The sequence below is a fragment of the Marmota marmota genome, unplaced genomic scaffold, assembly GCF_001458135.2.
Source record: "Marmota marmota marmota unplaced genomic scaffold, marMar, whole genome shotgun sequence".
Classification (NCBI taxonomy): Eukaryota; Metazoa; Chordata; class Mammalia; order Rodentia; family Sciuridae; genus Marmota; species Marmota marmota.
Window position 1 is genome coordinate 6,762,247 of NW_026000211.1, and position 22,878 is coordinate 6,785,124.

The 22,878-nt window shown below is 35.5% G+C and overlaps 1 protein-coding gene across 5 annotated transcripts in view; it reads left to right on the top strand.

Annotated features, from left to right (window-relative positions):
* Slc7a2 (solute carrier family 7 member 2) overlaps nucleotides 1-22,878 on the top strand; it is a 76,532-nt gene that overhangs the window by 48,112 nt on the left and 5,542 nt on the right. For 4 of the 5 annotated variants that reach the window (XM_048791826.1, XM_048791825.1, XM_048791824.1 and 1 more), the window contains 10 exons: nucleotides 2,355-2,745; nucleotides 3,376-3,531; nucleotides 8,229-8,394; nucleotides 9,384-9,517; nucleotides 13,171-13,393; nucleotides 15,353-15,492; nucleotides 18,419-18,521; nucleotides 20,078-20,283; nucleotides 21,326-21,492; nucleotides 22,231-22,339. In XM_048791826.1, the coding sequence (XP_048647783.1) occupies nucleotides 2,370-2,745; nucleotides 3,376-3,531; nucleotides 8,229-8,394; nucleotides 9,384-9,517; nucleotides 13,171-13,393; nucleotides 15,353-15,492; nucleotides 18,419-18,521; nucleotides 20,078-20,283; nucleotides 21,326-21,492; nucleotides 22,231-22,339 (1,780 nt within the window). In that variant the 5' untranslated portion in view covers nucleotides 2,355-2,369. Of the gene's footprint in view, nucleotides 1-2,354; nucleotides 2,746-3,375; nucleotides 3,532-8,228; nucleotides 8,395-9,383; nucleotides 9,518-13,170; nucleotides 13,394-15,352; nucleotides 15,493-15,746; nucleotides 15,884-18,418; nucleotides 18,522-20,077; nucleotides 20,284-21,325; nucleotides 21,493-22,230; nucleotides 22,340-22,878 lie in introns of all 5 variants that reach the window. The other variant, XM_015486062.2, reaches the window with a different exon arrangement.

Sequence of the window (22,878 nt, forward strand, 5' to 3'; positions counted from 1 at the left end):
TGCATGGTAATAGAAGGAGACCCTCAGGGTTACACAGTGGAGGAGGTAGAGAGAGAGGAGGGGAGGGGAGGGGAGAGGTGGGGAGGGGGGAGGGTGGAGGATGGGAAAGGCAGCGAAGCACAACAGACACTAGGATGGCAATTTGTAAATCAATGGATGTGTAACTGATGTGATTCTGCAATCTGTGTATGGGGTGAAGGTGGGAGTTCATAACCCACTTGAATCAAAGTGTCAAATATGATATGCCAAGAAATTTGTAACGTTTTGAACAACCCACAATAAAAAATTAAAAAAAAAAAAAAAAGTAAAAGCTCACCCCCAATCTTATCAAAAATCCCTGCTTCGTTTTCCTTGCTTGCTTTCTGATTTTTTTCCTATGTTAAATATGCTTAGTTGTAGAATCTGTGTCTTTTATTCACAAAAGTCAAGGTTAAACAAGTGCTAGCTCCTTCATGAACATTTATTTAGTTAAATGACAAATAGGTATACCTCTTTCTGTTGCCCACTTGTTGCATTCCTACAGTTGGGTATGACATGTCCCATGATCTTAAATCTCTAGTGAAATTCAGTGTGCCATTTCCAAGTACTGTTCCTTTAGCAGTGGTGCCTAATTCTTGATCTTTGAACAGGTCTGTATAAAAATACTTGAAATGTTACAGAAACTCAGCATTTAATAAATACCTTCTCCCATCTTCCCTCCCCTCTTAATTGAACTCTACATAAAACTTTCTACTTTCTGATTCTTTTTAAAGCAGAACATGTACCTACTTTATCTTCTAGATGTGTTATACAGGGATAGCTATCAACGCCTAAATATAGTATTGACAAAGTTGCAAATTTTTCAACAAGCACTTGTGAAGTGCTATGTCTTGGTGTGGAAGAAATTGAAGATGTGTAAAGTGTATTTTTAATTTCAAGAAATTTTTTACTTGTTTTCCATGTTGCTTTAGATTCTTTGAATTAGCTGCTTTCAATATTGAGAACTTGTATTTATGTCAATGAATAATGTTCAGTGGGTTAATTTTACCTGCCAGAATTAATGTGATACTGATTTGTTCACATTCCAGAAATATCTCTTTCTCTTATGAATGAAAGTCATTTAGATTTAGTAAAGTGGCTTTATTTTATTCTTACCAATAAAACATTTTAATACAAGCTTTAGATTAAGGTTTAGACATGTTCAAGGGTTTATTTTATAGTATATAAAGATGTCAAGTTGTGATCTTGAGTTGAGGTTATTGATGGTGAATATAAAGAAGTTGAAGGAAACAGCATTCAAAGCCAACAAGATCATTGTGCAGAAGTACAATACATGAAGTGAAAACAAACATGACTTTTCAGTTAAAATTTTATTGACTGATAAGCAATTTGTATTCTATTTCCTATTCTTTAGAATTTGTCTGCTGAATCACATGTCTCTGTAGACAAGGCCATGTAGAGTTTTCTAATTTTTATATTTTATGCATAGGTTGTACATATTCATTGGAATCAAGTTTAAACAGATATTAGAAATATAAAATGAGGAATGGGGAGTAAGATTCCTTGCCTTTATTTCTTCCATTTAAAAAAAAGACTATAAATAATAATATATAATAGTTGACATGGATTTTGGGTTTACTTATTTCTTTTAAAATCTCAAATATAGGAAGTCATACTTAAAGCATGATTGAATAGTAGTTTTAGTCAGATAATCTCAGCATGGTTTGGGAGCAGTTTTATTATCCTAGCAAGTTAACATCTGCTCTACATTGTTTAAAAAGGAAACAGTAGTTCACACAGACTGGCTAGCATCACGATCACCATTTTACCTGCTTTTAGACGAAACTAAACTGTAAATGCCGTAAAGCTAGAAAACACATCTGTGTAACACCTTTCTGCACATACTCATAGCACAACCCCTGACATTTAGTAAGGTCTAAAATACCTGAGTTGACATTTAGTAAGGTCTAAAATACCTGAATGCTTATAGATACAGAAACAAACTTAACAGATGAGGCAATTTACTTCCTTCCTTGGAGCAATGACTAAATTAGCCACCTCCTGGAATTTCTGTCAACAGAATACTTTTTTAAATTTTTAGAAAGTGAACAAAAGTGACAAATCCTTTTGAACACCCAGGTCTGCTAACCCTTTGTTTCCCAAATCAGCCACTCAATGGCATCTTATGTGTGGAGTGTGAGTGGGCTCTAGCAAATACATAGCTCTCAACTCTCCATCATGTGGTTGCAGGTAAAACCGTATTAACAGGTAAAAAGTGAATGCAGTCACCCTGAGTCAGGACAGGACAGGTCGCCAGATGGAGGAATGCTATTTCTAGATGCCTCTGATCCCCTCCTCCTCCCTCTCCCACTCAGGTTGCACTCTTCAGAATGATTCCCTGCAAAGTAGTGCTGACTTTTGCCCGATGTCTGATCCGGAGAAAAATCGTCACTCTAGACAGTCTGGAAGATTCCAAACTATGCCGCTGCTTGACCACCATGGACCTCATCGCCCTGGGGGTTGGAAGCACCCTGGGTGCTGGCGTGTATGTCCTTGCTGGGGAGGTTGCCAAAGCTGACTCGGGCCCCAGCATTGTGGTCTCCTTCCTCATCGCCGCCCTGGCGTCTGTGATGGCTGGCCTCTGCTACGCTGAATTTGGGGCCCGAGTCCCCAAAACTGGGTCTGCATATTTGTACACTTATGTTACAGTTGGCGAGCTGTGGGCCTTCATCACTGGCTGGAATCTAATTTTGTCATATGTGATAGGTACGTTTCACAGATAAATCTAAATTGTGTAGACTGGTAGAAGCAGCACCCCTGAGCAAGAGGCCTGGTGGTGCGAGTGCAGGTCTGCATTCCTTGGCAGCTGCCTGACCGCCCATCCCAGTGTCTCACTTTTCTCATTTCTGAAATATCTCCAGTTGCACAATTCTGTGATTGATCAATTGATTGATCTGTTGATCTTATTTATTTATTTTTTTGCTTGAAATTGAAGCCAGGGCCTCATGCATGCTGGGCAAGCACTTTACCACTGAGCTACATCCCTGCCCCAATTCTGTGATTTTGGTTCAACACCAGATATGTCTCCTAATGGGTTTGAAAATCCCATGTTAAAAAAAAGAAATATATATATATATATATGTGTAAAATATATGTATATAATATGTATTATGTGGTTCTTTATTGCAAATAAAGTCACCTGATTCTACAGTTTTGAACTTGAGCATTTGATACTATTGTATAATTACAAAATTATTAAAATAATTTTATAATGTGATTAAAATTTTCAATCTATGTGAATTAATGTAAGTTAATCCTAGAATAAGACCAAGTAGCATATGATGTTAATTTTCTGCTAGTGATTTTTATTCTCTGAATGTTCTATATTTTGGGAAGGTACATCAAGTGTGGCAAGAGCATGGAGTGGCACCTTTGATGAACTTCTTAGCAAGCAGATTGGTCAGTTTTTCAGAACATACTTCAAAATGAATTATACTGGCCTTGCAGAGTATCCAGACTTTTTTGCTGTGTGCCTTATATTACTTCTAGCAGGTAAGATAACCAATCATATGTTTCCCTATGATGAGCCAAATTCCAAATTAATCATCTCAGCAAAGTAGGTCACTGCTGAATTTGGAGTGTGAGTTCTCCAGATTAAGTCAGCATGTTTACTCACTTAGGTTTCTGTTGGATGTCTGTGGGCATTGTCACTGGTTAAACTCATTTTATCTTCTGTGATTGGTTATGTTTCAAAATTAAGCAACTCAGGAGACTAAAAAAAAAAAAGGATTGCAAGTTCAAGATCAGCCTCAGCAATTTAGCAAGACCCTTTCTCAAAATTAAAAATAAAAAAGCTCAGTGATAAAGTGCCTCTGGGTTTAAACCTCAGTAGCAAACCAAAAACAAAAGTCTGAATCTGAATTGTTTGGAATGATAGAAGAAACATGTCTGAGTAAAAGGCATTAGCCAAATGATAGCATGAGGACATCAGTTTTATAATATAAATTGAACATTTGCCGGAGTGGCAATGAAGTTTCAATAAGGAAAATGTACAATTTCTTGGGATTGATTCATCTTATCCAATACAACTAAGGATATTTGCAAGTATACTATTTCTAGAAGAAATTCAGGTTTTCTATCAGGCTTTCATCTGCATACTGTAGGCATCTGGTTGAAAAGGAGGCATTCAGATCATCTTTTTTTTTTTTGTCTTTTTTTGGATATTTTTTAGTTGTAGATGGACACAATACCATTATTTATTTATGTATGTGGTGCTGAGAATCAAACCCAGTGCCTCACATGTGCTAAGCCAGTGCTCTACCACTGAGCCACAACCCCAGCCCACACCTTTTGTTTTTGAACATAGATGTTGTATAGCAAACATAGTTGATGAAATTTTTCAGTTTTTACCAGTGTTATAGCATAGTGGTTTAAAAAGGCACAAGAACTAGAAGTAGGAACAATCTGGTTTTTAGTCTTGCTCTGCCACTTACTGCTTTTAGAACAGTTTACTTAATCTTTCCATCCATCACTCAGTTTTCTCATCCATAAAATAAGGATATCAGTTTCTACCTTAAACATGCCTCTTTCATGGAACATAGTAAGCACTCAATTGACGGCCAACTTCATTTTGTAAGCATAGTTAATCCCTGCTGTCCCCTTCTGTTTTCTTTTTTTTTTTTTCTTTCTTTTTTTTTTTTTTTCAGTTGTAGATGGACAGCATGCCTTTATTTTATGTTTATTTTTATGTGGTACCGAGGATCGAATTCAGTGTCTCACATATGCCAGGCAAGCGTTCTGCCACTGAGCTACAGTCCCAGCCCCATTTTTTCTTTGTTTCTTTAATATATTTTTTATTTGTTCTAATTAGTCATATATGACAGTAGAATACATTTTGATACATCATACATAAATGGAGTATAACTTCTCGTTCATCTGGTTGTACATGATATAGAGTTACTTAGGTCATGTAATCATGTAGGCACATAGGGTAATAATGTCCAGTTCATTATATCATTCCTACCCCCAGACTCTTTTCCCTCCCTTCACTTCCCTCTGTCTAGTCCAGAATACCTCTATTCTTCTCCTTGCCCGCTATTGTGAATTAGCATCCTCATATCAGAAAAAACATTGGGCCTTTATTCTTTGGGATTGGCTTATTTTGCTTCCTGCTATGCCCTTTTACTTTTTTTTAATTATTTGAACATTTTTAATTTTGATTGATAGTGCTATCTGCAGTCCTGGTTTTGCTTGTGTGTGTGTGTGTTGCTAGGGATCAAACCCAGGGCCTTGGGCATGCTAGGCAAATGCTCTACCCCAGAGCCATTGGACATGCTAGGCAAACACTATTACTGAGCCATACCGCCAGCCCTGAAGTCCTAGTTAAGCCCATCAAGGATTGCACTAAAAATAAAATTTTTTAATTGTTCCAACTTCCTACTTGATTTACCCTGAGTAATCTACCGCTCTTGCCTATCCAGCCTTACCTCTATTATTTTCCCCCAGATTAGAAGGATGTGACAAAAATATCTTTTAGGCTCATTATAAAATGTTTACTTGTAAAATTATCTAATTTTAAAAATATACTTATCATTTAAAAAGTTAGTCCTTAATAAAATGTATTATATAGGGATAGAAACATGAACAAAATTTATAGGTCTAAAATGTTTTCTATTTTGCTTCTAATGGCAAAAAAAAAAATACATTCATTGTCTTTCATCAGATGATGGAATTTAGTTTGGTTTGGTAGCTAAACAGCCTAGCTTACATTAAATAAGTTATATCATATTTTATTTAGAGATGATTTCATTAAACTTAAAATATTCAGCATTAATCTCTCAGCATTGAGCAGCATGTAGCTGTGACCCATTTAAATTCCATGGCAAGACTAAGGCTTGGCCTGAGCCTACATCATTTTTCTCTGTTCATTCACCATCATAGCTTTCCTTTAAAGATAGTCTAAACTTACATTATAACTCTGTCCTTGGAGTCTTTGAAGGTCAGAAACCCCTCTTATAAATATTTATTCCTTTGGTAATTCCCCCTGCCTTGTCAATCGGAGGGAAGTACATGCCATATTCAGATGAGATATTTATTGGTCTCTAATCTATTGGTGGGAGATGAGACCTCAGAGTAAAGAGTGCACATGGAACATTGGGAAACTGATATAAAATGTGACACTGCCTGTTATTCTGTGGGATGTATAGCAACCATTTGTAACCCAGCTAGACAATTACAGAGTCAGTACTTGTGCTGACCCTGTGGCTGTCCTTTGTATCATTCAGAGTTATTATTATGAGATTCTGGGAATTAGAAGAATGAGATTCAACTTCTCTCACCTCTGCTTGGAAAATCTTGCTTATGGGGTACAGGGTGTTGTGGGTATAGAGAAGAAGCAAGTAAATCTGTGGCATAGAATTTCCATAGCAGTCATTTCTCCAATAATAATATGTAAACTTTATTAGATCCATAATTCATATCTTATGCTAGATAGATTAAAGATTCAAATACGATAAATATAATAATCATTAATAACTAGAAGGAAACATGAACATTTATAGGTTAGTGTTAGGAAAAAAATCATTAAAGATAGTAAATAAAAAAGGAAAATTTATAGTTTACTTGAATAACTTTTCTATATGTATAATCAATAGGAAGGTTAAAAGCAAATGACAGAACCGGGTATAGTTAAGTGTTAGAGCACCTGCCTCATGTGCACAAGGCCCTGGGTTCTGTCCCCAGTACCACAGAGAAATAAAATAAAATATTAAATAAAAAAAGAAAGAAAGCAAATGATAAATAGGGAAAGTACATACTATACAGAGAGCTTATAGCATTAATATATAAATAAATCTTATAAATCAGTATGAACAGAATACACTGATAGAAAAACTGGGCAATTTCAATTGGGCCAAAGTTTCTGTAGAATATTTTTACAATATGACTAAAAAGCCTTGGGTAAAATTGCATAACCTTTGATACAGTATTAACTTATAGAAAATTATTGTAAATAGCTCAAAATAAAAAGGGCTGGGGGGGAGCTGTGGTTCAGCGGTAGAGTGCTTGCCTAGCACAGGTGAGGCCCTGGGTTCGATCCTCAGCACCACATAAAAATAAATAAGTAAAATAAAGGTATTGTGTCCAACTACAACTAAAAAATAAATTTTAAAAAAAAGGCTGGGGATGCAGCTTAGTGGTAAAATGTCCCTGGATTAAATTCTCATTATCAAAAAAATTTTTAAAAAAAGAAAGAAAATTGTTGTGGGCTGAGGCTGTAGCTCAGTGGCAGAGTGCTTGCCTCAAATGTGTGAGGCACTGGGTTCGATCCTCAGCACCACATAAAAATAAATAAACAAAATAAAGACATTGTATTCATGTATAACTAAAAAAAAATTTTAAAAAGAAAATTGTTGTAAAGAAATAATTACAAAGTATACAGAGATATTTATAAGAGGATGATATCACTGCTCTTTATAAATGTAAAAAAAAACTTGAGTTTGTCTTATATATCTAATTGTCTATAAATAAGAGATTAAAGTATGGTATCTCTGTATAATTGGTTACACAGCTATTAAAAATGAGGTTATGTATTTGTTGATGTGGAAATATGTCTCTGTGTTTGTATGTGCAAAATTCTGGAGGAGACATCATGGTTGACTTTTATTCTCTTAGTTCTTCTGATAAGATCTCTTGTATAGAATATTTTTATATCTTACTATACAATAAATATATCTTACTATACAATAAATCAATAGTTTCTATAAAGCTATTGATTAAAATAAATTTAACAAGGAACTTTTTTGGCATGGCAATTGAAGAATTATATTCCAACTATGTGTAAAATAAATACATGGCAGATGTATGATTGAGCTTTTAATTTTAAAAGGTTCATTCCCCAGTACCATGAAATAAATAGCTTAAAATAGCTTTTTAGAATAGCGTTCCATTAGAGTGAAGTGTTGCTTTACATTTGCCCACCATTGGTAACAATGGCCAGAGTTACTAGACTTATATTTCTTAGTGTGGAATCTCCTGGCTGAGCACTTTTTCCTCCAGAAATCAAACTGGTTGTGTTCAGAAGATGTGGCTTCACAATGAGCCAACTAATGAGTGAACTAGCCACGGAAATGGATAAATGGGAGTTAAATACAAGAAGGCTGGTAACAATAACATCCCTAAGTCTATATTTGCTTCAAAATGTCATTGCCTTTCTTGTAGGTAAAATGACAATGCTCTTTCTTTTTCCGTAGGTCTTTTATCTTTTGGAGTAAAGGAGTCTGCTTGGGTAAATAAATTCTTCACAGCTATTAATATCCTGGTCCTTCTCTTTGTCATGGTTGCTGGCTTTGTGAAGGGAAATGTGGCTAACTGGAAGATTAGTGAAGAGTTTCTCAAAAATATATCAGCAAATGCCAGGTAAAATATTTACGTTTTTTTTTTTAATCCCCCTTTTAATTTTTATTTTAATGTTACATTGTAATGGGGAGTACATGAAAGTTTCCTTTAGTGCAGTGGCTCTTAGCCCTTTCTGGGCTCTATTCTGTGCCAAGGCTCTCCCTCCCAGACTCCCCTCCAGACATAAAGGTGTAGGTGTGCTCCTCTTGAGCCACTGTGAGAAGCTGTATAGCTGCTGGTTCTGGGGAAGGGCCAGGGCAAACCCTAACCACTGGAAGAACTTGACTTTTTCCCCGCAGCTGTTCACCACCTCTAAAAAACAATGAGTGTTTTTGAGTCATGCATCCTTTGGGACCACATTCAGTTTCTTTGCATTTTTTCAGACTTTTAATAATTTTTAGGTCTTGTTTTTTGGAGAATGATATTAGTTGTATAAGCAGAAATAAGATTACAGAAACATCTATTACATAGAGTAAGATACATGTAAATGTTTCTCTTTATATATATTGTTCATGGTCATTCTGATTAGGTAGAAATTAGTGTCCTCTGATTTTATACAGTTTTTAACATATAATAAAATTTTAGCTTCCATATTATTGAGCAAGCCTAGGGAATTCTGTTTTACTTGTAATCTGGCTCCTATCTGCTTCATGAGTTGAAGAATGTACTTGTATTGGAAAAATAGGAAGGAAGTTTCTTGTCTTTGTCACAGAGCTTGGCTCATGCTAAGGTCTGTACTCTGAAAATCTTGCCTACTTGTGGGTTGCAGCCAGAGTAGGTCTGGATCTTATGCATTTGCTATTGATTAACCTCTGCTTGGATGTTAGTGACACAGAGGGTCATCGTCAAGAACAGGGTGACAAAATAAGATGTTAGTTTTAGTTTTTTATATGTCAGCTTCAAAGAACTGATGAATACAACAACTTTAAAAGGATGTTGTTTGAGACAAATCACCAAAAGTGTAAGTTTCTATGAAAATGACTTAACAATGTGTTTGCTGTCTTCCTTAGAGAGCCACCTTCTGAAAACGGAACAAGCATCTATGGGGCTGGTGGCTTTATGCCTTACGGCTTTGCAGGAACCTTAGCTGGTGCTGCCACTTGCTTTTATGCCTTTGTGGGATTTGACTGCATTGCAACAACTGGTAAGAATAATGTCTTAACTCCAGGTAGAAGGTGAAAGTATTCCTTATACCACAGGAGTAGCTGTGCGTGGCAGCAGAGAGTCAAGGAAAGAGTGGGATTTGGATAGGAAGGGTACTAGTTCCAGATCCATTTGTGACACCTGTAGTGACATTCAGTAGTTTAGTGAAACTACTGAGCCTTGGCTTCTATAGCTGTACAGACCCCTCAGATACTGTGAAGATTACCTAAGATAGCATATGAGACCAGTACTTTGCAAGCTGTCAAATACTTAGTGTTAATCATAATTACTATCCTTAACCTTCTATTTGGAGTGCTATCACTTTAAAGTGATTATCTTCTTAAATTGTCTTTTCTTTAGTCAGACAAAACATTGACTGATTCTTTTATCTTTATCCTGTACAATAAGTACTCAAAGAAAAATTACTCTCCAACATAGAACATTTAAACAAATCAATTTCAAGCAATGAAATTGAAGATGTCATCAAAAGCCTACCAACAAATAAAAGCCCAAGGCCAGACAGATTCTCAGCCAATTCTACCAGACCTTTAGAGAACTAACCCCAATCCTCCTTAAATTACTCCATGAAATAGAAAAGGAAGAAACCTTTTCAAACTCATTCTATGAAGCTAATATCACCCTGATACCAAAACCAGACCAAGACACATCAAGGAAAGAAAACTTCACACCAATATCCCTGATGAACATAGATGGAAGCATTCTTAATGAAATACTGGCAAATTGAATACAAAAACATATTAAAAAGATCATGAACCACAATCAAGTGTGGGGTTTATCCCAGGGATGCAAGGTTGGTTCAGCTTATAAAATCAATAAACGTAATTCATCACATCAATAGACTTAAAGACAAGAATCACGTAATTATCTCAATAGATGGAAAAAACGCATTTGACAAAATACAGCACCCCTTCATGTTCAAAACACTAGAAAAGCTAGGGATAATAGGAACATGCCTCAACATTATAAAAGCTGTATACACTAAAGGCCAACATCATTCTAAATGGAGAAAAATTGAAAGCATTCCCTCTAAAAACTGAAATAAGACAAAGGTGCCCTCTTTCACCACTTCTTTTTAACATAGTCCTTGAAACTCTAGCTAAAGAGTTACAAATAGGGTTAGTTTGAGTCCTTCTTTTCCTATTTGTCAATGAAATGATTCTATATTTAGATGACCCAAAAAACTTAACCCCTGTCTCTCACCCTGCACAAAACCAGAACGCTTCTAGAACTCATAAATGAATTCAGTGAAGTGTCAGGATATAAAATTAACAATCATAAATCAATTACATTCCTCTACACCAATGATGAATCAACTGAAAGAGAAATTATGAAAACTATCTGAGTCAAACTAGCCTCAAAAAAATTAAAACATTTGGGACTTGAGCTAACAAGAGAAGCGAAAGACCTCTACAGTGAAAACTATAGAACTCTAAAGAAAGAAATTGAAGAAGACCTCAGAAGATGGAAAGATCTTGCATGCTCTTAGATAGGCAGAATTAGTATTGTCAAAATGGCCATAATACCAAAAGTGCTATACAGATTTAGTGCAATTTTCCTGTTAAGGTTCTGATAATGATCTTCATAAAATAGAAAAAGCACTTGTGAAATTCATTTGGAAAAATAAGAGACCCAGAACGACCAAAGCAATCCTTAGTGAGAAAAGTGAAGTAGGAGGCATCACAATAGTAGACGTTATTATTGTACGACACGGATATAGTAAAGAAACCAGCATGGTATTGGCACAAAAACAGACATGAAGACCAGTGAAACAGAATAGAGGACACAGGCAAACCCACATAAATACAGTTACCTCATACTAGCCAAAGGTGCCATAAACATATGTTGGAGAAAAGATAGCCTCTTCAACAAATAGTGCTAGGAAAACTGGAAATCCATTTGTAGCAGAGTGAAATTTAACCCCTGTCTCTCATCCTGCACAAAACTCAAAAGTGGATCAAGGACTTCGGCATTACACCAGAGACCTTATGCCTACTAGAAGAAAATGTAGGCCCAACGCTCTGTCATGTCAGCTTAGGAACAGAGTTCCTCAACAAGACTCCTAAAGCACAGTGAATAAAATCAAGAATCACTAAGTGGGATGGCATCAAACTAAAAAGCTTCTTCACAGCAAAGGAAACAATCAAGAAGGTGAACAGAGAGCCTACAAAATGGGAGGAAACCTTTGCCACCTGCACCTCAGATAGAGCATTAATCTCCAGGATATATAAAGAACTCAAAAACTTAACACCTAAAACCCAAATAACCCAATCAATAAGTGGTCCAAGGAACTGAACAGACACTTCACAGAAGAAGAAATATGAATGGTCAACAAATAAATGAAAAAATGTTCAACATCACTAGTAATTAGAGAAATATAAATTAAAACTACGCTGAAGTTTCATCTCACTCCAGTACACTCATACATTGCTGGTTGGGATTGCAAATTGTTGCATCTCAGAAACCACCATTTGACCCAGTTATCTCACTCCTCAGTTTATACCCAAAAGACTTAAAATCAGCATACCACAGTAACACAGCCAAGTCAGTTTTTATAGCAGCTCGATAATTCACGATAGTTAAGCTATGGAACCAACTTAGATTCCCTTCAACAGATGAATGGATAAATAAAATGCAGTATATTTATACCATGGAATATTGCTCAGCCTTAAAGAAGAATGAAATATGGCATTTGCCAGTAAATGGATAGAACTGAAGACTGTCATGCTAAATGAAATAAGCCAATCCCAAAAAACCAAAGGCCAAATGTTCTCTCTGATATGTGGATGCTAACACATAAAGGGGGTGGGGAGGGAAGAATAGAAATTCATTGGATTAGACAAAGGGGGATAAAGGGAAGGGAGGGGGTATGGAAATAAGAAACAAAATGAATCTTACATATAACTTTCCTATTTCCTAACAATTCAGATATGTACATATATGAATACACAACCAGTGAAACTCCACATCATGCACAACCACAAGAATGAGATCCTAAATAGAATAAGTTAAACTCCATGTGTGTATAATATGTCAAAATACACTCTACAGTCATGTGTATCTAAAAAGAACAAATTTTTAAAAGAAGAATCACTCTGCAAGTGTTTCCTCTGGGTTCTTACCATTACATGACCTTATAATATAGTTGACCATGTTTTGGGTAATGCCTAATTTTGTAAGGATACAAAATATTATTTTTTTATATTGCAACTAGAATTCCTTTAGAAATAAGTTTATGGGAAGCCTTCATGTTTAAGAGCCTACAGAGTGTCATGGCAGTCATTTAATCTCTGTGGATGAGTCATTTTCCAAGTGGATTAAGACTGTAGGCCTATCCCTAAATCCTTAAGAATGCTGATATGTTTTTGGTTTTTTTTAAATGGGAAACTTCTCTTTTTTTAAAATGCGTGACTTCTCTTCTCCCTCTGGAAATTAGATTTTTATGTAATAGCTAAGTACTTTCAAAAAAAAGAGGGGAAGTTTTGTGTCAAATAAGTGGATCAATCTAAGAAAACAGCAGGGACAGACGCAGAGTAGAATCATCATGGAGGACAGGAAGAATTTGACCCACATTAAGTTCTTTGCCCTTAATTTTATTTTATATTAAGCATGAATATCTTTTGTTTCTTTCCTTAGGCGAAGAGGTCCGGAATCCCCAGAAAGCTATTCCCATTGGAATAGTGACTTCTTTGCTTGTTTGCTTTATGGCTTATTTCGGGGTCTCTGCAGCTTTGACACTTATGATGCCCTACTACCTCCTTGATGAAAAAAGCCCCCTTCCAGTGGCATTTGAGTATGTTGGATGGGGCCCTGCCAAATATGTTGTTGCAGCAGGCTCTCTGTGTGCGTTGTCAACAAGGTACATTGCTTTGCCTTTGGGGTAGGGGCAGTTTGGGTTCCTCCAAAGTACAGTTAGTATCTAAAAAAATTGCCTTTGTATGTTCTAAAAATATCCTAACATGATGAACTTATTTTGCAGCTGTGTGCTCTCACTAAACAGTTTGCACTGAATTGCCATGTAATAATATTAATTGATTAAAACAAAAAGCCTTTTTTCCCCATCAGTTTAGAATTAGCTTTTCAAGATATGGATGGTCCAAGCTTCTACTGAAATATATATGGCATCAGCACAAACACATATATGTCACTCATCTTTGTATAAGTGTGTGTTATAAAACTTTAGGATTCTAACTGTGGTACGTTTTTCTGCTGGCCTTAGTGTTGCTTGCAGTGTTTGAGACGGTCTGAAACTGTATGCAGACTTGGCACTTCCTGCTGTCCCTTAAAGTAATACTGAGTCTGTATGAGTGGAAGATACGTGTTGTATCATTTTAAAATATAAACATATGCTTTTTATTATGAGCATAGACTTTTCAGAATGAACTTGCTCTAGAAATAGAAATTACCATTCTCAAATTAATGGTGGAAGTTCATATCCTATTTATCTGAAGAGAAAAGGGTATTTGAATCTTACATGGTCATATTCAGTTGCTGTTCGTTTTAATACTTTAGGATTCATATCTTGGTTTTTTTTTGTTTTTTTTTTTGAGTTATCCATATTTCCAATTAATACATGATCAAAAGTAAAATTTTACCCTAATATGGTACTACATTGTACTATAGAATATTTTTACAAAGAGAAAATTAATCTTTTTGCCTGATTACTAATGTTTTGAGTGAAAGTAATTTTCTAAAAGTCAAATTAGAAAAATAAATATAACTTTCAGTGTAGTTTTATTTCAGAATTCCTTTTATTTTTTTAAAACATAATAATGTTGAGTGGCAATTAGAAATTATTCTGTGACCTGGACACAGTAGTGTACACCTATAGTTTTAGTCACAGAGGAGGCTGAGGCAGGAGGATTACTTGAGCCCAGGAGTTTGGGGCCAGCCTGAGTAGTATTGTAAGATCTCAAAAAAGAAAGAAATTGCTATTGTGGGTTTCTCAGCCATCTGCTAGTGTTGAGGTTTATTTTGAAGACCTTCACATGGTTTAAAAAGTCAGAATTGTAAACATATTGTGTCACTGTAGTCTTAGAAGGGTTGGACAGAGATTCATCTGTGATTAAGCTCAACACACCTTTATTAAAAGAGAAAATGGATTTTTAAAAATAAAGCATTTTACTTGTTTTCTCTTTAGTGTTCATCTTCTACAACTAAATAATAGATGGAATGGTATTACTAGAAACACAAGTAATTAAAAATCTTAAGCAAAATTCTTGTTAAACTTTACTGTTACTAACTTTTAGTTGTGGCTACTTCTCTGTACTACATTTGCAGTAAGTTGATTTTTTTAAAAAACCTGTATCAGCTTTAATTATCTTGTGATTCTGGGAATTATTACCAATTTGATCAAAGATTAGTCTATATGATGAAAAATAATGATAATATAAAAATGCATAGTTACTGAATATGAGATACAGCTGCTTAATCTCTTCTTTGATTATGTGTTAATTTAGGAATTTTATTTATGAATTATTGTCACCAAAAATGTCTTAATGATATTAATTTGGTTTTTTTGGTAATGTCTAATTATTTCATTTTAATTCAATAAGATTCACGGTGCACACAGATGACTTACTTGCAATATTGTTTTCAGTGTGATAATTTGGTTGGGCAAATAATCTGGAACAAAATAACGACTAGTACAATGTATTGTCAAATATTTTTAAATGTCCAATCATAGTGCATTTTAAAATAATATACTTCATAATTATAGCTGTCCAGCTGATTTGTACACAGTTACTTGATTTCAGTGCTGAGGTGTAATCTTGCATGAATGTGTTTGCCATACTGCATGTCTTTGCTTTTCATTCAGTCTTCTTGGATCCATTTTCCCAATGCCTCGGGTAATCTATGCTATGGCGGAGGATGGGTTGCTTTTCAAATGTCTAGCTCAAATCAATTCCAAAACGAAGACACCAATAATTGCTACTTTATCATCGGGTGCAGTGGCAGGTGAGAGAGGGTTGATGTCTGTTGAGAAAAGGGGGATCTTTTTCATCAAGGATTCTGAGAAAGAATAGAAAGTTAGGTGATCACCTGTTTTGATTGATACGAAGTTCAATAGTTCAGTAATTTTTTGTGACTTGTTCTTGTTTTGAATTTTTTGGTTCTGCATGTTACTATGTCCAGTCTTTACCTGTGTATATACCTTTCTGGAATAATACTTAAAATAACTTACATGTGGATTATGAATTTTTCTGTTCTAGTCTTCTGGGCTCTATGTTTCCTTTACCCCGCATTCTGTTTGCCATGGCCCGGGATGGTTTACTGTTTAGATTTCTTGCCAGAGTGAGTAAGAGGCAGTCACCAGTTGCTGCCACGTTGACTGCAGGGGTCATTTCTGGTAAGCTTTACACATAGGCTTCTTCAGCACTGGACTGGAGCATTTTGTGCGCATGCATGGACTTAGAAAGTGGGTCTGCATGCTGTGCATGTAAGTTAAGAACAAAATCATGGATAAATTAATGTATGAGCATTGGGATTAACATTTGAAAATTGTGGTGGTGGTGGTAAATTGAAATTCATCCTTAATTGATCTTTTGAGATTTTTTAATTATGTCATTATTTTAACCATTTGGACTTCTAACTGATGTGCAAAGGTTATAAAATAATGCTTCTTCAATATGTATTGGGTATACTTTTTTAATTGATGAATGAGCACATGAAATTCTATTTTTGATACAGAATATTTTAATTGAAGAATCACTTAATTTGGGAAATATTAATTTTAAAATAATGATTCTAGGATTTTTTGAAAGCTAAACTTCACCCCTCCTTGATTAAAGTATTGAGAAATGTCAAAGATAAAAGATAACCTCTGGCTGGCCATTGTACTCGCTGCCCTCAGTACTGTGGCATCCCTGCTTCCTGGGTGCCTAGTTCTCTAAGACTTACAATATCCTCTTACCCCATTTGGAATCTAGTTGTATTTGCACCAATTTGGACGTGTAACTTACATTCAGAAAATCCAGATTGCCTACATTTTGACATGTCTTAATATCCTTGTAAAATGCCTTCGGCCAGATTCTTATTGCATGCAAAAAATTTCAGAGATTCTACAGCTTGAAAAGAATGGTCTTAAAGGACTGTTATAGGAAGCAGGATAAAAACAATAGAAAGTTTTTTATATATATATATATATATATATATATATATATATATATATATATATATATATAAAAGTTGCCTCCTCTGTGGCCAGAGNTATAATGATATAGTCTTGGTAGTAGACATTTAAGTCAAAATAATTTTGTTAAAGCTCTGATATATTGGGGACTTAGAGAGGGCTAATGCTTCATTATATATGAAATGAGATTTCAGGGCTAGAAAGTATTTGCTGAAAAAGTTTCACTTTGTGAACATTTTTCAATAAATCTGACAGTTGACAAGGTGTAGATTAGAAGGTCAGGTCACTTGTTTTCTCAGATTTCTGTCCCTATAAAATAAAGATTGAGCTGGGTGACCCAAAGATCATTTTATTTATCAGTGCATTACAGTATTAAAGATAGTTCATAAATTTTTCTTGTCAAAGGATCACACATTTTATTTAATTTCTAAAACCTTTTTCTCTTTTAAGTAAAACTATTGCCCAATAATACTTTGTATTCAGAATTTTAAAAATAATGTATCCCTTTCCACTTGAAAATAATGTAATTTAGCAGCATAATAAGATGTAGAAGTTAATAATGAAAGAAGGTAATTGTAATAGAATTCTTCTTTTAATGCTCTGAAATATTATATTTTGGTTATTTTGGACTCTCAGACCTTACTTGCCTGTATGGATAATCAATCATATTTTCCTCTCTAACTACTTTATTTCACTGTGATCCTTATAAAACATATTAAAATTAAGTATACTAGCAATAAAGAGTTTTTGAAGTTAGGCTTACAGTGTATTTAAAGAAAAGATGTAGTATTGTAGAAGGAGTGCAGGGATGTTGGTTTAGGTGGAGCTCTGCCTCAGCCTGGTGATTGTAGCCTTGCTGAGTTAACCTGTCTATAAAATGGGGATAATCCGGTTAGGTCAGACTATGGGCAAATGCTGGGTTTTGGGTCAAAAATGGTCCAATAGCAGCTATTTTACATAGGTAAACTGAAATTATTTCCCATCTCATAAGATCATTGACTTAAAGATGAAATGAAATCATAAGATATACATCTTTCAGAGAGAGGTCTAGAATACCATGTAAATGTAATGTGACATTCTCTACTTTTAGGATAGGGACTAATATGTGATAAATTTAAGTTAATATTAAAGTATATTTTACTTGCTAACATCATTGGGATTTGGTGTGCAGAACCACAAACTGGTCTCTCACATCTAACCAGTCTACCTGGAATGTATAGCTTTAATCACAGTAGAATTTCATCTATATTAGAAATATTGAATTGAAAATTATTGTATTGTTTAATTTTTCAAACTCATTTCAAAGTTTTTGAGTTGTATGTACTTCTTAATACAGATAGAAATTAAAATGACTATATAACTTCTATATGAAAACTCTCTGAAATTTTTTAATGATTTTTAATAATGAGCTAGCCAGTATTTGCTAGCAAAGTTTTTCTTCGGAGACATCCCAGGACAGTATTCTATCATATATTTTCACTGTTTGTCAGGACAAATGTGTTGCAAATAATAAATGAGACGTATTTTGTACTTGCTAGACAGCTGAGAGTCTTTGAAGACTGATTAGCAATTTATATGACCTAAAGAACACTTTATAACTATGAGAAATATATTTTCTATACTTTAATTTGTCATTGATATTGAAATTTTTAAAAAAGTGCCAGTTATTTGTCCCTGAGTCAAGTGATTAACTGTATTGAATTTCATCTGAGGTCATGAACTTGCTCTTTTTTCCTTTTCTTCTCCCAATAGCTGTGATGGCATTTCTTTTTGACCTGAAGGCACTTGTGGACATGATGTCCATTGGCACTCTTATGGCCTACTCTCTGGTCGCAGCCTGTGTGCTCATTCTCAGGTGAGTTGCCACTGGTTCTGAAAGGCATGTGCCAGGTAGGGCTCTGGGAGTAAAGAAAATGGGTCTTACCATCCTTTCTTTCAAGGATGCCAATAGTCTGACAAGGTGAGAGGCCATATCCGTCATTAAAAATCATTGTAAAGTGGCAGAAGCAGAAGCAGCCTTGGTCTTTAGCAAAGAATTGAGCACAGTTTGATCATTAGTGATAGGTCGGCCCAATCTATGTAAATGGTAATTTCTTATAATGTATAAAGACATTTAAATATACAATACTTTTTGTCCCGATAATTCAGTGCCAAAATTTTACACTAAAAGTTTAATTGAAGAAGCATGCACACATTATTATTGCTGTATGTATATATGTGACTGCATGACCAATATGATTCTGCAACCTGTACATTCAGAAAAATGAGAAATTAAACCCTGTCTGATTCAAATGTATGATATGTCAAGATCATTGTACTGTCATGTGTAACTAAAACAAATTAAAAAAAGAAGCATGCACAGATAGATTTAAAAGATGTTCATGGAAAAGGTAAATTTACAAGAGTGAAAAAAAATGCAACTAACCTATCAAAAAGAGAATGGTTAGATAAATGAGGATACATTTATTCAGTGGATTCTTTTACAGCAAATAAAATGATAATTGTGTGGATATATATGTCAGTTTCAGGATGTAAACCTATATATAGCATCTGAGCTTACTTAAATAACATGTTTACATAAAGAATTGATATATGTATATACACATATATGCCTGGATGAAATTGTACCAAAATGCTAACAGTGATTAACACTGGGAATGGTTCCAGGTGGTTTTAATTTTCTTCTGTATACTTTAGTGTATTTTTTCTCAGTGAGCATATTTCTTTATATGGAGGGAAAATACTACTTTCTAAAGTAAGCAAAGGCTGCTCAGAAGAAGAGGCCTCACTGGAGAAGGATGGGGGAGATACCAGGAGGTGGGGCCTGTGGTAGGAGGTGCAGGCTGCTATCTTGACAACTTTCTATAGAGGAAGAGGGCACAAATCATAAAGGAAAATGGTATGCACTGGGTAGGGAGAAGGCAAAATGGTTAGATGAGCTAGTCTGGGTTAAGCTACAGGAGTCAGATTGGAAAGTTAGTGGAAATGAGACCAGACTATGATGAGGCCTTTGAATACCAACCTGAAGAGATTACACTATTCGGTAGCTGGTATTTAGCCAAAGTTTCTATACTGTTTCCATGAACTTCATTTCCTTTGAGCTTAGACAATTTCAGAAGCAATTATCCTATTGTCACAATTGCCTCACCTTAAAATTTAACTGTTTTTTGCATCTATTGTATAACTTTCTAATTAAGTGTTATCAGAGAAAATCCAGGGTTGCTACAGATATTTTATTGAAAAGGTTTGTGACCTGGGTCGGCACATCATGTGTCTGGGTCGTGGGAAGAGTCACTTGATTGCACACAGTATGACTTTGTAACATGTCCTACTTAAGAGTTGTAGCTGCTGGTTTCATTTGAGCCAAATGTCTCTTTGAAAATAAAGACACAAGTATCTATTTGGGGATAGGTACCAGCCTGGTTTATGTTATGAGCAGCCCAAATACTCCCCTGAGAAAGAAGCTCTGGGATCATGTGCTGATACAGCCTCAAAAAGTGAGTCCCAAGTCATCATGCTGCAACAACAAGGCTTCAGCCTGCGAACACTGTTTAGCCCCTCTGCTCTGCCTACACGACAGTCGGCTTCTCTCGTGAGCTTTCTGGTAGGATTCCTAGGTAAGTCTTCCTCACTGCATGTTGTAAAGACCAGCAGATGTGTGTAGATGGAGCCAGAATGAAGTGAAAGAAAGAGGACAGTAGGACTTGTGTTGCTCTAACCTATGTTAGCAACCAATTTGAGTCCTGAAATTTCCACCTAACAAGTTATGAGTAGTTGAGATTATGTGAGTATTATCAAGATAGGTTTATTGTGTCTTGATAATTGAAGAAGAAAGGAAGAAATTTCCTAAGGAAAGAGTTGCAGAAGTGCAAAACATTTCACTGGCTGTTAGGATACTCTGCTTTAAGTCTATCAAGTCAAATACCTCTTCCAATAATGGAACCGGAATCTGATAGGATTGGGAGGCAATGTAGTAAATCTTTGTTTGCTCACCCAGTTATCTAATTACCCGTAAATCCAGTGACTTTTCTTGATCATCATCGGTGTGGCACCCTGCTGGGCACTTGGAGTAGTAGGAGAGATGGTCCTTGCTCTCACAAGGCTTTTATGGCACAAGATTATTGCTGGCAAGCCAGGGAAGAAGAGGTTTCTCTGAAGAAGAGTTAGAGGACCCTCTAATATAGACTAGGAATCATGTCATTGTCTGAAACAGGGAGAAATGATGCAGGTCATATAATATTATCCATCTGAATTATCACTTTATGTTTGCAACAGCTTAAAATACACTTGCCATCTCTCATTGGGGGAAAAAAAAGCGGGGGAACTGTCTACCCTCTATAGCATCCCATCAGTCCATGTAATATAGTCAGAGAGTAGCAAATGAGGTTCCAGATGGCATATGGGCAAGGAAAGCAAGATGGTAGCACCAAGTGAGAAGGTTGTTGTCTAAGCAGACGGTAATGCAGAATCATACAGTGTTTCTTAAATCAGTAAAATCAACCATCTCTTTTCCCAATGCAAAAGAAGAAAGGAGGAAGCAAATAATCTTTATATTCAGTGAAGCACATATATAAAGAACTCATGTTGTATCAGAATAGACTTAGAACTGCGGAAGTGAAGTGCACATGCTGACTTCATTTTAATACTTACACCTTGCAGCATTCCTCATATTGGGCCTGAGTATTCTGACCACTTATGGAGTTCAGGCTATTGCCAGGAGGGAAGCCTGGAGCCTCGCTCTTCTCGTGCTGTTTCTCGTTCTCTGCATCACCGTCATCCTCACTATTTGGAGGCAGCCACAAAATCAGCAAAAAGTAGCCTTTATGGTATGTGTGGTGGGGATTAGAGATCCTAAACATTGTGTGCACTTACTTCCTCTGTTTGAACTGTGAGTTGTTTTAAAAAAAAAATAATAATTCTAACAAAGTTAACCCATGAACAAGAATATCAAAATTCCTGGACATGTCCCTTTTGTCACAGTATTCCCTCTATATTGGCTGTTGTACTCCCCATTGCTAAAATTTGGATATGCTCCTAATGCAAGATTTTTATATAAGGTAATAAACAAATTTTTTTACTAATCTGTAATATCAGAAAAATAATTGGAATATATTTAGAGATTCAAAGCCCTCTCACATTTATTCCCATCGAAAGCCCTTCCTCTGTAATAATCATGTCCTATTAGAAGTGAGAGCAGGCTTGGGCTGGAAGAGGGTTACCATGTATACACAGAGTTCCAGAGGCATGCCCTGTTGATTTCTATAGTAGACGGATAAGCCCTTAACCCACTTTATCTTGGTGATGATGCAGAAGTTATTGGGTTTGGTCAAATCTCCTATTGCTTTGAGCTTCAGTAAATAATCTGAAATGTGTCTCTCCTTTCAGCAGTCTCTAGAAGTACATTTTTTACTTGGATTGGTTTTCTTGGAAGAATATAAATTTAATGATGCATTTTGAGAGTAATTATGACAAATTTATTGCATAATTTTGGAATCATTTGGGGAATATGCTTTCAAATATGAGTATAAAAATATGAGTTTAAAAAGATGTCCTTTTCCTCTTAGGTTCCATTCTTACCATTTTTGCCAGCATTTAGCATCCTGGTGAACATTTACCTGATGGTCCAATTGAGTGCAGATACTTGGGTCAGATTCAGCATTTGGATGGCTCTTGGTAAGTCTTTTAATGTATTAGTTTTGGGAACTTTGGCCCTCTCTTTCATTTTTCATGGGCTGTCATTAGAGAATATTTCCTCTCTAACTTCAAGCTTTTTAAAAATTTTTTTAAATTCTTCAGTTCCTTCCTATCCCAAGTCTTAGAATACATCAGTGTTTTCTTTCTCAGGTATTTTTTACATACCTGTTTTTTTGTGTTTGTTTGTTTGTTTGTTTTTTGTTGTGCTTGAAGTGCTGGGGATACACTTCAGGCTCTCGCACATGCTAGGCAAATGCCCTACCACCCAAAGATATTTCCAGTCCCTCAGATCCCTTTTTTAATGTAAATCTCTCAGTAAGCTTGGAAAACCACTTGGGTTCTATTTTCTCCAACTTATGAATGAGAAAAATGAAGCACAGAAAAAGTAATGTCATATCAACCCAAATTCTCACCCAGTTCTCTAAAATATAACCAAAACACAGCAAAATGCTTGCATATATGTAATTACCTTAAAAGAATACGTAAAACATCACCTCTTAGCCTCACACAGTTAGCAT